This window comes from Mus caroli, chromosome 1 (genome assembly GCF_900094665.2).
Source record: "Mus caroli chromosome 1, CAROLI_EIJ_v1.1, whole genome shotgun sequence".
NCBI classification, from domain to species: domain Eukaryota; kingdom Metazoa; phylum Chordata; class Mammalia; order Rodentia; family Muridae; genus Mus; species Mus caroli.
Genome location: NC_034570.1, coordinates 83521021 through 83535924, shown reverse-complemented (window position 1 = coordinate 83535924; position 14904 = coordinate 83521021). Strand labels below are relative to the sequence as shown.

Here is a 14904-nt window from a genome sequence, read left to right as displayed (position 1 = left end):
CCTTTCCCCTTATTTTCTTCTCTATTTCTAGCAAGAAAATCACAGAACCAGCAGCAAACCTGTAAACATCACATTTTACACACTTTAAGCTTATAATCAGAAATATAAACCTGGGTGCCAGAAGTACAGGGATGTTTTTAAATGGTTTTCTAATTACTCGAGCATGCTGTGGTTATATTTGGTTTAGTTCCACCTTGAAGGAGGGCCAGATTTCGGATGCATGGTCCTGCCCCTTCCTCAGAGAGATGATGGTAAGTAGAAAACCAGAGGGAGGGAGAACTTCACACAGCCTTGAAAAGCCAAGCGTGTTAAACTAGTGCAAAAAGCCACACAAGCAGTCTTTCCCGCTAAGCTATGTGGAAAAGCCATGGCTGGAAAACAGTGGTTCTCAACCTGTGGGTCGAGACCCCCCATGGGGTTCAGAGATTTGCATTACAATTCATAACAGTAGCAAAATGACAGTTATGAAGTAATGAAAAAAAATAACTGTATGGTTGAGGGGGGGTCACCACAACATGAAGAACCATAAAGGGTCGCAGCATTAGGAAGGTTGAGAACCACTTGTGTAGAAGGTTCTGCAGGCTGAACCCATTAGAGTGTTGTGATTGTGAAGGTTAAAAGCCAAAATTATCTTTCCTGTCTATAGTTCCCACTGATGTCCCTTATCCACCTGGGCATCTGGTCCTTTAACAAAGTCTTCGGAATGTATTGACTTAGTAGATCTAACCTCCAACTAACAAAAGCCTAAGAATGCTACCAACTAGCACCTAAAACCTATAATGAGATCTCTCTTCTCTGCTCTAACCCACCTACCTACATGGTTTTCCTATCAATGTCTATGGAAAAATCCCTCATGACTTACTTTTGCCTTTGTAACTATTAAAAGTTGAGGTATTTGTAGCAACCTGAATCTATGTTCCCTGGCCATGGTCATTCATTTCCGGCTCAGAATAAACTCTCTCTGAGTGAGAGCTGTCTTTTGCATTGACACAGATTTCTTTAGAGTACACATTTGTAAAGGAAGAGAAAAGCAAATGCTCTGGGCTGGAGAGGTGGCTCAGTGGTTAAGAGCATTGACTGCTCTTCCAGAGGTGCTGAGTTCAATTCCCAGCAACCACATAGTGGCTCACAGCCATCTGTAATGGGATTCAATGTCCTATTCTGGTGCGTCTGAGGACAGCGACAGTATACTCATAAAAGTAAATGCTCTTCAAAGTGTCCAAGTCACATTTTAATTACAATTCCAGTGGATCCCTGGTGCTAAAGCCTCCTCTGTACTCAGCCAATGCTAGCTCCACACTCACCTCTGACATCCAGATCCTTATTCATGTGTACCACAAGGTGCCTTCATTTCCATTTATGTTTATACAAACTCTGGTGGGCTTCCAGGGCTCTTCCAGTTACGCCCTGCATCTGAGCTCACATCTGACAGTTCTCACGGCACATCTCAGTCCTGTCAGCAAAAATCTAACCTTAAGCTGAACAGGAAAGGGAAGGACAAGAGGGGAAATAACTAGATCCAGGCCCTTTGCTGGGTTTGGGACAGCGATGTCCTGTAGCCTCACTGGCCATCAGAGGGCTTTTCAGCCTTACTGGAACCTGTCAGAATCCTCCTGCGATTCTAGAAGACAGGGGGCTCTGGCTCCAGTATCCATTCCCATACTAGATGCACTAGGCCACAAACAGTGCCTACAAACTCAGTTGGCTACCCATTGGATCTTTGTGTCTCTTCAGAAGAGATCTCCCACTTGAGGCAGGACTGGATGGGCTGTGGGTCATCATACTGAGCTCAGGATTGTCTGTAGCAGGCTTACTGGTGACATGCTTAAGAGGCCAGTGTGCTTTCGATTCTGAGAGACTGTATTCTGACTCCGACTCTCTGCTTTAAAAGACACGGTCATTCTAAGCAGAAACTGAACAAGTGCAGGAAAGAACACAGGCTCTCCCATAGGAAATGCTCACACGTAGGAAAGGCTCACCGAGCCCTGTAACCACTCTCGGGGGCCACCCTGGCCGAGTTGCAAGCCTGTGGAAAGCCAGTGCTCAGCATGTCCTGCTCACCATCCTCACTTCTGCGGCTGTCATGGAATCGAGAGGACATTATAGGGCATTAGCCTATAATGCTGTAGTTCCGAATGGGGAGGACAGTGGGACTTTTGTTCTTTCAGCTTTGTGTTTTTCACATTTTATTAAGACTTTCAAATCTACCTCTATAATCTTTCACTCTCTTCTTCTAGATTTTTATTCTTTTCTGTCCTGAAACTTTCGATCCCTCTGTCTTAGTCTCCTAAGTACTGGGGGCTACCATACCTGGCCTAATATCTAATTTCTCCATCTGTTCGTCTGCCCATCCTATCTATCTATCTATCTATCTATCTATCTATCTATATCTCTCCTTCTCTTCCCTCATTTTTTTTTTTGAGACAGGGTCTTTATGTAGACCAGGCTAGCCTTCAAATAACCACATAATCCCAGGATAGGCTTGAACTTTCAGTGATCCTCCTGTCTCCACTCCCTGAGTACTAGGATTATGGAATTGCAACCCAATAATGTCTTAAAATGTGGCAATTTACACTGGTATCTTACAGTCATCTAGAAAAAAAGACTTTTATCTTTAATATGCAATTTAAAAAAGCGTCTTCCAGTTCTAAAAATGTGGTTTGTGTTAGAATTTTTTTCTCCTTTGGAGACAGTTTTCCAATTCCTTGAGGCAAAGGGATGGAGGGATGTGTTCCATGCATGGCTACTGCCTCATGTCGGGAGAGACTGGTTTATCTGACAAGGGCACGGGGTGGGTGTGAACACGGCAAGCTCAGCGAACACACTGTTCTGCAGGTGGCAGGGCCGCAGCACGGGAAAGCAGCACATGCGCAGTAGGAATGACGGACAGGGCCTACCTTTTGGACTTGATAGATCTACAGGAAAGGATGGAAGAGACAAGCAGAGGGAGAAACAGAGAATTCAGTTAAAATTGTGGGAATATGAGAATGGTTCTGTGACAACCAGAAATGCAAACAAAGACTATACTACAGAAAAACAAAGATTGCAGATGGAATATAAAGAGAAAATGCATTAAGGTCCATGTCTTCACTCGTTTGGTGCTGTCTTAAATGACGGCTGATGGTCACTCGCTCCACAGCAACGCCTGCAGATCCCACTGTTACCAGATGCACAGCCCATTGCCACAGGAGGCAATAGGAATTAAAGATACCTTTTCAGACTTTAAAGGAGATGGGGACATGGAGGGAAAGCGACTCAGGAAGGAGTGGGAAGGGAGAGAGGGGAATGGTAGGGGGTTCTGATCAAAATACATCATATATCCATGTACAAAATTGTCAAAGAATAAACATGAGGTTATCTTTAAAAAGAAAACTGCCTTTCACACTAATATTTAACCAGAAAAGTGTCAAATTTTAAGTAGGAAATTGAGAGATCAGATTCAGAAAGGATTAATAGAGAGGTTTTAGCATCCTGGTCCATGCAGATTTATAGGAAAGAATATTCCGGCGAAATACTGCAGCCATGAGATTGTGCTGAAAGACAAGACGGGCTCCCTCTCCCCAACACGGTGCTTTGCTTTGGAACCATCTTTTAATTTCAGTCTCCACTAAGACAGGGGATACTTGCATTCATTCGACAAACCGTGAGGTATGTCAGACCTTATTAAGGGTCCAGGACTAGAACTAGAAATCTGGCATTTGATTTATACAGGAAAGCACAAGTAAACACAGTCAGCGTTCAACTATAATAACCGCCAACCAAAAATGAATATACAGTCAGTGGCATCAAGACACACGTCTTTCCATCAGTCCGAGGACCCCCACGATCTCCCTACATGCTACTCCTATCTGGTGCGCCCATTAATAAGTTCAGATCTACTCAACCAGTCCTGAAGCACAGCTTGAGGTTGCTGCTGCACTGGCTCCTGCCATCTGTGTGACTGACGGTCCTTACCAGGGACACCTAGAGTAGCCTGGGTCTGAATACCGCTCATTGTCCTAAGACCTGGTGACAGACCTGCACCCCAGCACATATTTGCTCTCTGCATGCTCTGCAAGCTCTCCTGGGGGACCCCAACTTTGGCACGGGCTTGAGGCCTCCTCAGCTCGTCCAGGCTGCCTTAGCTCCAACCCCCTCCTCTATGAAAGCCATTCCCTCTCAGCAGCAGCGTGACCTGGAGAAAGCAAGGATCACATTTCCCAGTTTTATAACAAAATATCAACCCCGCTGGCTAAACACTGGTCATCCAAAGCATATTCATTTCTCCTTAATCAACAACTTAGAATGCCAGTGCCCTGGGCTATCAGATGGTATGAGCTCCAGCCGGGTCTGATGCTGCTAATAATAGCCTGAACTGAGAAGGCAGGCAGAGCAGTCTGTGAGGGGCTGTGGGGTTGGGCTGGAAGCTTGGGCTGTTAGCTGTTCCCTCTCTTCTCTATAGACTTGCCCGCTGACACTGAACACACGTATGTATGTAAGCAAATATGTGTACCGCCTGGACTAGGTCAGATCCAGGACAGCTAGATGGACAGCTATTGTTTCTCTTCCTATGTGGTCCCTGCTACAGGTGTGGACTCTGTCTGGCAAATTCTACTTCAAACGCAACATGAGAAGATATTTGGTGTCCAAGGCGAAATGTCCTTCTGCTCAAATAAAAAGTGTAAGGACTCACTAATTTCTTCTTGGTGGTGGGCACTGCCACACGCACAGCTAACTGCCCAGGGGGTTGTAGAAGCTTTAAAAAATATAATTGTGCACATATGCCAATCAATGCTACCCATCAGTAAGAATGGATACAGTTTCAAGTATTACTTAGTAGATGCATGTAGACACACCACACAACTCACCTTGACCTTTGTGGGAATTGTACATCTCGGTGAAAGTCACCTAACCTAACCGTATGAGCATGACATGGGGCCAGCTCACAGCCTCATCGTATGCCACTGCCCGGAGTTCTTGGTTTGTCTCTGATAAGAGTGGAAACAGACAGCTGGGAGGCACATCATGCACTGGAAGGACAGTGAGACATGAAGTGCAGCTGACCCCCAGAACTAGCAGAGCAGCAAAACACCCTGGGAATTTTGGCAGATTGCTAGGGCTGGGTTTGGGGCTCAGTATAGAATACCTAGCATATATGAGGACCAGGGTTCAATCCCCATTGCTGCCAAAAAGGAGGAAAAAGAGAAAGAAAAAAAGAGCAAAGGACTGTGGGAAAACCAGGGTGAGGGGATAGTTGAGGAGCCTAGAGCATGGGGGAGCAGCCTTGGAGGGGGTGCTCCCACAGGACTCTTGGCTCGGCAGATGACAAGAGCTACCCTGTGTAACCCTAAGAAACAGCAGCCTCCAGCCACAGAACTATCTACCTCTCCATGCAACTACACTGTGGCTCCCACAGTGAATGGGAAGGGCTAGCAGGGCCCTGCACACAGTAGGCCCACAAGTGTCTACTGAACGAGCAGAAATGTTTCACAGAGAAAATGATAGCCGGAGGTCTGAGAAATAGCTGGGACTTGGTTATTAAAATAAAAATTAAATATTCAGTCCAAATAAATGGCCCAGTTTGTATGATGCAGCCATGTTAGCCAAGGAGCTCAAGTTGGGATGGTTCCCTGGGCCTGGGTGGGGCCCGCTCAGAGGTGCGTGACCGTGGCCTACAAAGCAGTAGGCTCTTTTCCTATTTTCCATTTGTGGGCTCAGATATTTGTCTCTGATGAGTTTCCTGAAGATGTTTCCTGGTGGGAGCAGCCAGACAGGTGTTTACCTGGTCCTGACTCCCCTTAGGCCCACATGACCCTCGGCCAAGAGACCAGGAAAGGGAGGCACTTCAGTTAACTCGAGGGGCTGTTAATCACAGTTCATGTGGTAAAGCCCAAATAATTAACACAGAACCTAGGACCACTTATTTTCTGATTTTTAAAAAATAAACCTGCTCAGAAGGGAGACAGATGCTAGGAAAACACTGACCCCAAGCTTTTCCCAGAGAACTAAAAGAAAATAAGCTATTAAAACACACATAAGGCCAGGCGGTGGTGGCATACTCTTCTAATTCTAGTACTTGGGAGGCAGAGAGGCAGGGGGATCTCTGTGACTTCGAGGCCAGCCTAATCTACAGAGGTATTCCCACGACAGCCAAGGCTACATAGAAAGACCTTGTCTCAACAAACAAACAAAAACCACACAAAAGTACCAACTTCTAAATGTAAAATCACAAAGACTAAAAACACATTACACTTTTGAAATTTTTCCATTTGTATTTGTAACCGGAAAGAAAAAAATGAGTCATTTTCCAATACTGGGTTACTTTTCTGCTCATAGCTTAGCATAAACGAGACGCTTGCCAAACCTATTTACAGGTCACTCTGTAATCACCACAGGATAGGGGTGAGGTCCCTCACTGTGGTGACTTCCCTGACTGCCTTCGCCACACTGGGGCTCTGGTACCCCTTTTAGGCTGTGGCTCCCAACACTCTACGACTACCCACGCGATATCTCCAAGTTTCCTTCCCCAAATCAAATCTGGCCACATCCCCTCTTCTGTTGGTATATTTCCTCCTGGGATGGCAAAGCCCCCAGGCAGAGGACAGTGAACATCTTAAGCTGTGGATCCGCCACGCCTATAGTACATGTGACAGGTTTGGGACTTGCCGATCTGGAGGAGGAACCTGCTGGTCTTGAGAGAATTAGGATTCCCAAGCTTCCATCTGAAGTTACACAGACAATGAGCATCAGCTGGGCTGCATTAACAGAACCAGAACCTGCACATGGAGGACGACTCAGGCAGCTGGTCTCAAATCTGCATGGCCAAGCTCAGTAGCATGTGGCTGAAGCAAATACTCCCCCAGAGGGATCATTTATCAGTTACAGGAAAGGTTGTGAAGAAGCCAGGACCCTAACGTACTTACAGAGCCCACACGCTGGCTGTTGGAACAAAATTCTGACTCAAGGTTTTAAAAACCAACAGTAGACAAGATGAAGGGTTGAAGGTACTGATGACCACCCTGGTCCCCAAGAACACATTTATTTGTTCCTGTGGCTACTTATTCCAAAGTTTACACTAACTACTGATAGATACTATATAAGCCTCGAAGCAATTTTGTTTTTAAAGGAAAGAAGTTGACCAATTAAATTAAAAGAAAATCATTTTGGTCTTTTCTGGTTCTGAGAGGATCCAGACCCTACTCCCCCGCCCTCCCAACGCCCTGTTAGAAGCCCAAGCCCAATCCTCTCAAACTCCTCTCAGCTAGAAAGCTGTCCTAGGAACTACGACTAAAGGGCAAGCTCGCAGGCTGTGAGCATCACTCAGGCTCCATTAGGTCTCCAGTTGGGCAGCCATGCCTAGCATCTGTGCTTTGTGCACACCAGGGCTAACCTGGAACAGATGTCCAGCATTCATGCTATGTGCACTCTGGGGCTAATCTGGAACAAGAACTACAAGGAGCACACGCATTCCAAGCAGGAGCAACACTAAGGTGACAATGACGAGAGCAGATGCCCAACAGCAGCAGGTACGCTGTCTTCACAGTCCTGAAAGAGAAAGAGCCAACCTCGGAACACTCAGCCCCCTTTACCTCTTTCTGCTGCCGTTCCAGCTCCTTCATCCGGATCTCTCGAGCCTCGGCGCGGGCTGCACGCTTCGCTGCGAGCCTGGCCTCCGCCTGAAACAGACCCAGAAACCTTGTTAGAGAACAGACCAGGCCACTTCCGGGCATGTAGTTAAATGACACAGCAGAGAGAAAATCTTGTTTAGGGCTTAACAAGCACACCGTGTGATTCACAGATCACTGGAGAGGCCAGGTTGTCAGGAATAGGAAGAAGGGGAGCTCCGCCTTTATCTAGTTTCAATTAGCTGGGTGGGGTCCACCAAAGTCCAAAACCCTTACATGAGAAATCTCAGAAATAAAGGATTCCTATGTGTTTAAACATGTTCGATGCTGAGCCGCGTGATCAAATCCGGCACCATTTTGTTCTGCCTCGCTTTGCCCAGAGTTTCCACATCGTATGTACCATCTGCCTGTTAGTTACCGTCAGCTCCGCGCCAGCAACAGCCAGAACCTGTCTTGAGGTTGCCTGCCCTCATTTCACTTAGCAATGGCCCCCAAGCACAGGGAACGGTGATTCTGACAGTTTCCATATGCCAAAGAAGAGGTTAGAAGTACTTCCCTTTAATAAAGACGTGAAAGTTCCTGACGCCAAAAGGAAAGGAAAATCCTATGCTGAGACTGCCATGGTCTGCAGCATTGTTGTTACTGTGCCCGGCTTAGACATAAAGGTACGTCATAGGCACATATGTCCAGGAGAAACACAGCTCAGCAGAGTCTGGCACCATCTGCTGTCCCCTGAGGACAGGAGGACAACCACTGAGCCCTAACCAAATGCCAGGTGGATGTTGTCCTAAGAGCTTCTTTTACGTTGTATGACACACTCCTTAGCCCTGTCTCGTATCAGAGTCAAGGGTTCCTGCAGGGCCCCAGTCTGATAGCCTCACAGACAGACAGATCTACTCTGTGAGACTCCTGCCAATCCCTCGTGGCCCACCCTGCTGCTCTATGACATCCCTCTCCCCTGCAGTGTAAGAAGCTCGGGTTCTCCCAAGGGCACAGTGGAGGGCTCTGGATGGTAGAGCCCCCGGCTGTCAGAACACATCTGACTAGGCCAACTAAGGGGTTATAGATGGCATTTTGACCCCGTTGCATGTCTATAGACCATGTGAATGTTCTTATCTCATACATCCCAGCATCGAAGGAAGTACAAGGCAAAATGTTCCAGAATTCAGGTATTCTCTGGGATCAAGTCACTCCTCCTTGGCAGGTAAGCTCCCTTGATACAGTCAATAATTCTTCTACCACAACTCTGGAGTTTTGCAATGTCTCACTGATTCCCTAGGTCATTTTAAAACAGCACTCTCTGGGCAGTCCTCAACTGGCTAGTGGGGCTGGCCAGGAAGTGGCAAGAGCCTCAGCGTGCCTGGCTTCCCCAGAGGCACACTCCCATAGGTGATAGGTACTGACGGCTGACCTGCATACTACCTCCCTGACTGTATGTATGTATGTACACACACATATACATGTACACACACGCACACACACAGACACACAAGATATATATATATATATATATATATATATATATATAAGAAGACAAACTAGTCTTTCCTTTTCCCTTCCTTCCTTCCTTTTTTTTTTTTTTTCATTGTTGATTCTTGTACTTGTAAAAGACCAAGGTCTTGCTATCTCCATAGCCCAGGCCAACCTGAAATTCACCATCCTCCTGCCTCAGCCCTCCCACACCTTGGCATGCTGGGATTTCAGGAGTTCACAATCATACCCATCCCTGATCTCAATCAACTCTAATCTAAGTTGAATTCTAATCTAAATTGAGTCACAAGGGATTTCTTTCCGACTTCCAAGGAGTTGACTTCATAGCAGACTTTGTGTGGCCCCTTATCAGTCCAAGCCCAGGTTTTTCAAATCAAAGGGTAATTAACACTGAGGCCTGGGCTGGCTCTTGGTGTCGTTTTAAAGGTTCCACACCAGTTACATTGGTTACTTGAGGTCTGTAAGAGCCAAGGGTGTGTGTGTGTGTGTGTGTGAAGAAAGCTCCTTATGTGTGTGTGTGTGAGTAAAGAAAGCTCCTTAGATTCTCACCCTTGAGTGAGAAGGTATGTGTGAGTGTGTGTGTGTGTGTGTGTGTGTGTGTGTGTGTGAGTGAAGAAAGCTCCTTAGATTCTCACCCTTGGGTGAGAAGGTACATGGTCCTGGGCCTGTTCCCTTCTAAGAAGGCAGAGACTAGGGAAGAGTTTTGACAGCAGTATTAGTCCATTAGCTTAGACATGGAGGAACAGGAAGGGTTTGTGAAAAAGACCAAAAGGATAAGAGGGAGGCAGAGGGAGAGAGAATTTAATTGTCACAGTTCTAGAAAGGCCTACAAATTCTAGGAGGGTCCCCAGGACTGTGCTCACTGGTATATAGATGCTCTCTCTCTCTCTCTATGTAGGCACCCGATAAGGAGTTACCTCGAGTGTATGTGGGCAGAGTTGTGAACATGATAAGGTCACACCTGTCCCTACATAACTTTATATGTCAGAGAGAACTGTACAAATTAAGGGCTTTCACCTGCTGACCTTGAGTTGAGCAAAAAGAACATGCCTGGTGGGCTTAGATGAGGCCTCTAAGAGAAGGCCAGGGCAAGCCTCTTGCTGGTCTTGAGAAATCTGGATGCCATATAAAAGAGAGGCGTGTGAGTAGCTCTCAGGTGACAGCCAGTGGGAACAGTGGCCACTACCCTATAACCTCCAAGAAAGTGAAGGGTCTGGAAGCACAAATGAGCTCAGAAGAGGATCCTGGGGTCCAAGAGGACCCAGCTTGGCTAGCTGTTAATGATAGCCCATTAGACCCAGAGCACAGCAAGGTTGAGGTCCACATTCCTGACCCCTAGAGCTAGGAGGTCAGATGAACACTACTCAAAGCTGTGAGTCTCTGGGTAGTCATTACATACCAACAAATGCCCTCGATTCTGAGATGACATTTGCCCTTGCTGGCCTCCTCTAAGCTGGGGACGCTGGGTACCACATACACATCCCATGCATACCAGGATGCCTGGCCAGCTAGCCCTTCATCCCACCTGGATTAATTCTTGGCACTGGAACAAATGGGGTGCACATGCCACAAGAACCTCCCCCTAGGACACAATTCTCATTGTAGTATACTTTGGCCATCAAGCACCTTGTCCTTGAGGGCATCAGTACTAGAGCCTGTAGAGCCACCAGCGCTGCCTTGAGGAGACTAGGCATGGGCTGACAGAGGAGCCACACGAACGAAGCCTATTATGTGCCAAGCTGCTCCTGATATCAGGATTCAGAAGACTAGTCTGAAATTCAATACATCTGTGGGTCCTTGTAAACTCCTCCACTTTTGGCACCCACATCTCTTACAGTGCTCACATGACTTGTGGGGAGACAGAGCCTCACACAGTACAGGAAGTGAAGGCAGTCATCTTGTTTTCTGGAACCTGCCCAATCAAACACCAGCAGACAGAGGAGCCAAACACGGACACCAATCCAAACCCTCTACATGTGACTAGGCATGCCTTCCTGAGACAAACCCTACCTACACTCGGTGCAGCTCACATGAGCTTTGAAGCCAGAAAGGAACAGCCAATGCCTCAGTGGCTCACTTCCTCCTATTCGGCCACGTTGCCAAGAACGGCAACATGCAGACAGGAGCTAGAGGATGACGGTCATGAATATGATCCCTACGGAGTCACCAGGGAAGGCTGGATGTGACCCAGTTGTGAAATGAACTGAAGTACAAAGCAGCCAAGGTCCACCGTGTGGCACCCAGCCTCCAGGGTCATTCCCTGTGCACAGTGCAAAGCCCTGGGCTGTCCTCAAGTGGTTCTCGGGTCATCGGCTGCCTTGGGCAGGTCCTTCAGGGGTGTAGCACAAAGCTTTCCTGGACAGATGCTTTGCCAGAATACAAAACCATAGCATGAGGTCACAGACAGGTTTAAAACTCTCCAAGGCACAACCTTCCCCTTACCGGTAGCCTGTAGGGAGTCTCCTGAGGAGCACCAACAGGGACCCTCTGCCTCTGCTCCAAAGACCCAGACCATCGGGGCTGCACAAGTTCCTTGCAATGCTGGTGCTTTCCCAATGGCAAGAGGAACCTTGCCCTGTGGGAGTACATGTAGGCCTTGGGATATTAGGCCCTTCCTTTTCAGGAGGTAGAAGGGTAGAAAAGGAAGGACAGGGTGGTGGCAAGGAAGGAACCAAACCCCAAAGCCATGTTCACTGGTTGCTGAAAAGTGCATATGGTTCTGTTGGTTGCTCTAGAAACAAACTGTCCATATATAAGCCCATCATGGCTCTACATCTTGGTTCATGGGCAGGGCAGAGGTAAGAGGTGACAGGCCCAGTCTCCTGTGACAAGCCACAGGCTGGCTAGCTTCTTGGGAACTCCCAAAGCTACTGGTTTAGAATGTGAGTTTCCTCTCCCCTTCTATGGGCCTGTGGCTGGCACTCCCCTAGCAGCTGTGGGCCCAGGCCTGGGATCCTATAAACAGCTTTTATAGGCTGGGCTTTTAAATTGAGGCACTCCTGAGGGTGGGGACAGCCAGAAAGGTCCCATAGATCACCAAAGCTGCCTAAACAATTCCACAAAGCTGATCTGGCTCCAGACTCCTCTTGACACCCCATAAACCAGATTCAAATCCAAGGGCACGCCTACCTGGGTGAGACAGACAATCCAGGAACACATCCACCCCGGTGACACACACAATCCAGGGACGCACCCATCATGGAGGAGACACACACAACCAAGGACACATCATGTACCCTGGGTAAGAAGAATGGCAAGGAGAGCCCCAGAGAAGCACAAGTCTGACCCAAGGCCTCAGGTCTTCCACCTACTGCCCCTAACACCAGCCCTCTGGCTTGCTGCAGGCTCCCTTGGCCAAATGTCCCGTTCACTGGCTAGCTGGAGGCATCATGCCCAGTGGAATGCCTTTGATGGGCTATATAGTTGGATATGTGGCAGCCCCAGGGACAGGCTGGCAGAGGAAGCTTCAGAGACCTGTGTAAGAAGTCAGTGGCACATCTTGACAATAGGTAAAGTATGCACTGTGGGTGTCACTGAGCAACCTCGCTACCCCACATAAGTATTCCTGAGGCTCCTGACGGAAGCTCGTCTGGCCATGAAAGACTAGACATATGATTTGTGCAGTGTGCTCAGCTAAGGTAGGTCTGCAGGAGGTCCACCCCTCACCCTCAGGGAGTCCTCTAGCACCCAGGCTCAGTTCATGCCAGCCCTGGGCCTTGGGGACTTTCCTGAGACTCAGGCCTAATAAGAAAAATATGCATGCCAGACCCTCTTCCCCTCTGGATGTGGTACTGACACCAGGGGTCCTACAGAGTCTACAGAGAAGAATTTACATGCAAGTGTCACAGCTCTGAGTAAGTTCTTGAGAAAGGGGGTTGAGACAGTTTTGGTCTCAGATCACTTCCTCCAACAGACTGAGGAAGCCTTAGGGCCGGCAAAACCAGCTCCCACCCCTCTGTCCACAGGCAGACTCCCTGCACACGGCCCACAGGCAGCTCAGTCCTGCAGCGGAACTGGTGGCAGGATGCAGCAACTCCAGGGGAGCTTGACAGAGAGACCTCTGGGTCACAGATAGACAGACAAGGGGCCCCAGAGACACCGGCACCTCCTTGGTCTGTCTCCTATGGAAATGGTGCCCCATGGGTCAACTTAGATGTAAAGATGCCAGTACTGGGAGGAAGTGTCTGTGCTAAGGATGTATTCATTGAAACACCCAGGCTTTAGAGTTGAGTAGAATTGATAGCATTTTCACCTGGGCATACTGCATCATGACATTAACTATAATCTACAGCCATTTCAGAAAAGTTCTAGGGATGCAGTGGAAGGTCACTCGTGTGAACACAATGGGAATGTCATGGAGCTGAAGTGCCCAGGGTGGCACCCCCAAAATCGCTGGCTTGGTTTTGAATCAGGCAGGAGCCTCTGTCCTGGTGTGTGCTCCATCCCTGAGAGAAGGAACAAAAGCCTTCTTCCATGGGAACTTGGGAACCCTGGTGTGCACCCACCCACACCCACGTTAGCGTGGCTGACAAACCCATGGTGGTTTCCAGACCGGGGTGGAGGTTGCAGAGTGACAGAATCCCTTTCCTGAGTTGCCTTGGTTACAGGAAGCAGCAGCAGCTACTGACTTTTGTTTCTAAGGAAACCCCCACAGCTTATATTCGGCAGCCTCTAAAAACAGTCTGCCATTGAGTGCAGCCAAGTGAGTGCTTGTTGTGGAACAGGAAAGGGCAGGCATTAGCTGGGCACCTCTGCAACGGTGGCCAAGGCCGGCCTGTTCCAGGGACTGACTGCCCATGTCCCATATGTGTCTCATCCCATTCTTTAAAGACATGGTCTTCTTTCCAAAACCTATCTCCCCCATGGGGTCCCCAGGAGCAAGTAACAGCTGTAACTGTGAGTGAGGACACCAATCACTCTCCATTTTTTGATATAGGGTCTTTCACTGAGCCTAAAGCTCATGAGTTTGACCAGACTAGCTAGCCAGCAAGCCACAGGGAGACTCCAAACTCAGGTCCTTGTGCTTGAGCTATAAAGCATTTTGCCGTGTCCCTGAGCACAGCCTTCTGATGGCCCTCAGCTATACTAACATACCTGCCCTCATAGAACTCTAAGCTCTGGCCACAAGATTCGTGGGATCCCAGCTGGTTCCTCAGTGCACTGGAAGGGACGAAGGGCATAGAACTAAGGGCCAAAGCTCAACCTCCTCTGCAGAATGTCTTTAAAAACACGATCAAAAAGAACTAAGGTGAATTGAAGGCTCTAAAATGATCCTTTAATGAAAAATCAGTTACTTTAGCTCCTAGCTAGGCCTACAGATCCAATGAGGTATTACGCTGCTCTGTGCTTGAGGGCACCCAGTAGGCAGACCCAGAGGTGCCCAAGACTGAGTCAAATATTCTCATGGGAGAAGAGTTCCTGAGTAGAGGTAGAGAGGGTGTCTGCAGTCCTGGCCTGGAGTGTGAGTTCTACCACAGTTCTGGGACAAAGCTTGGTAATTCAGTTGCGGACATGTTCTCTTTTCCAGAAGTAAGAACCAGGCGACACCATTTCTAAGAGAAATGGGCTTCTTGAGGACCCGAATGCTTACCTAACAAACATGACATCCTAGGTCATGTTTGGCACCAAGGGGGTTGGATACAATACATACCACACTGGCAGCAGCAAAGCCATGACTTAGGACTTGCAGGGTCGACCAAAGAGAGCTGCTTCCTCTTAATTTAGGGGTTCTCTCCAGGCAGACCCTCACCTCTCTCTGTTCCATTCTAGACTGTTCCCTGAAACCCACTCCTAAGGTTTCACCAACTGT

General features: G+C 48.1%; 1 protein-coding gene across 28 annotated transcripts in view; it reads right to left on the bottom strand.

Moving 5' to 3' along the window:
• Lrrfip1 (LRR binding FLII interacting protein 1) overlaps positions 1-14904 on the bottom strand; it is a 129169-nt gene that overhangs the window by 52613 nt on the left and 61652 nt on the right. For 20 of the 28 annotated variants that reach the window (XM_029474322.1, XM_029474382.1, XM_029474391.1 and 17 more), the window contains exons 2-3: positions 7569-7655; positions 2898-2915 (exon numbers count right to left, since the gene is read on the bottom strand). In XM_029474322.1, the coding sequence (XP_029330182.1) occupies positions 2898-2915; positions 7569-7655 (105 nt within the window). The remainder of the gene's footprint in view (positions 1-2897; positions 2916-7568; positions 7656-14904) is intronic. The other 8 variants (XM_029474416.1, XM_029474461.1, XM_029474513.1 and 5 more) reach the window with 1 other exon arrangement.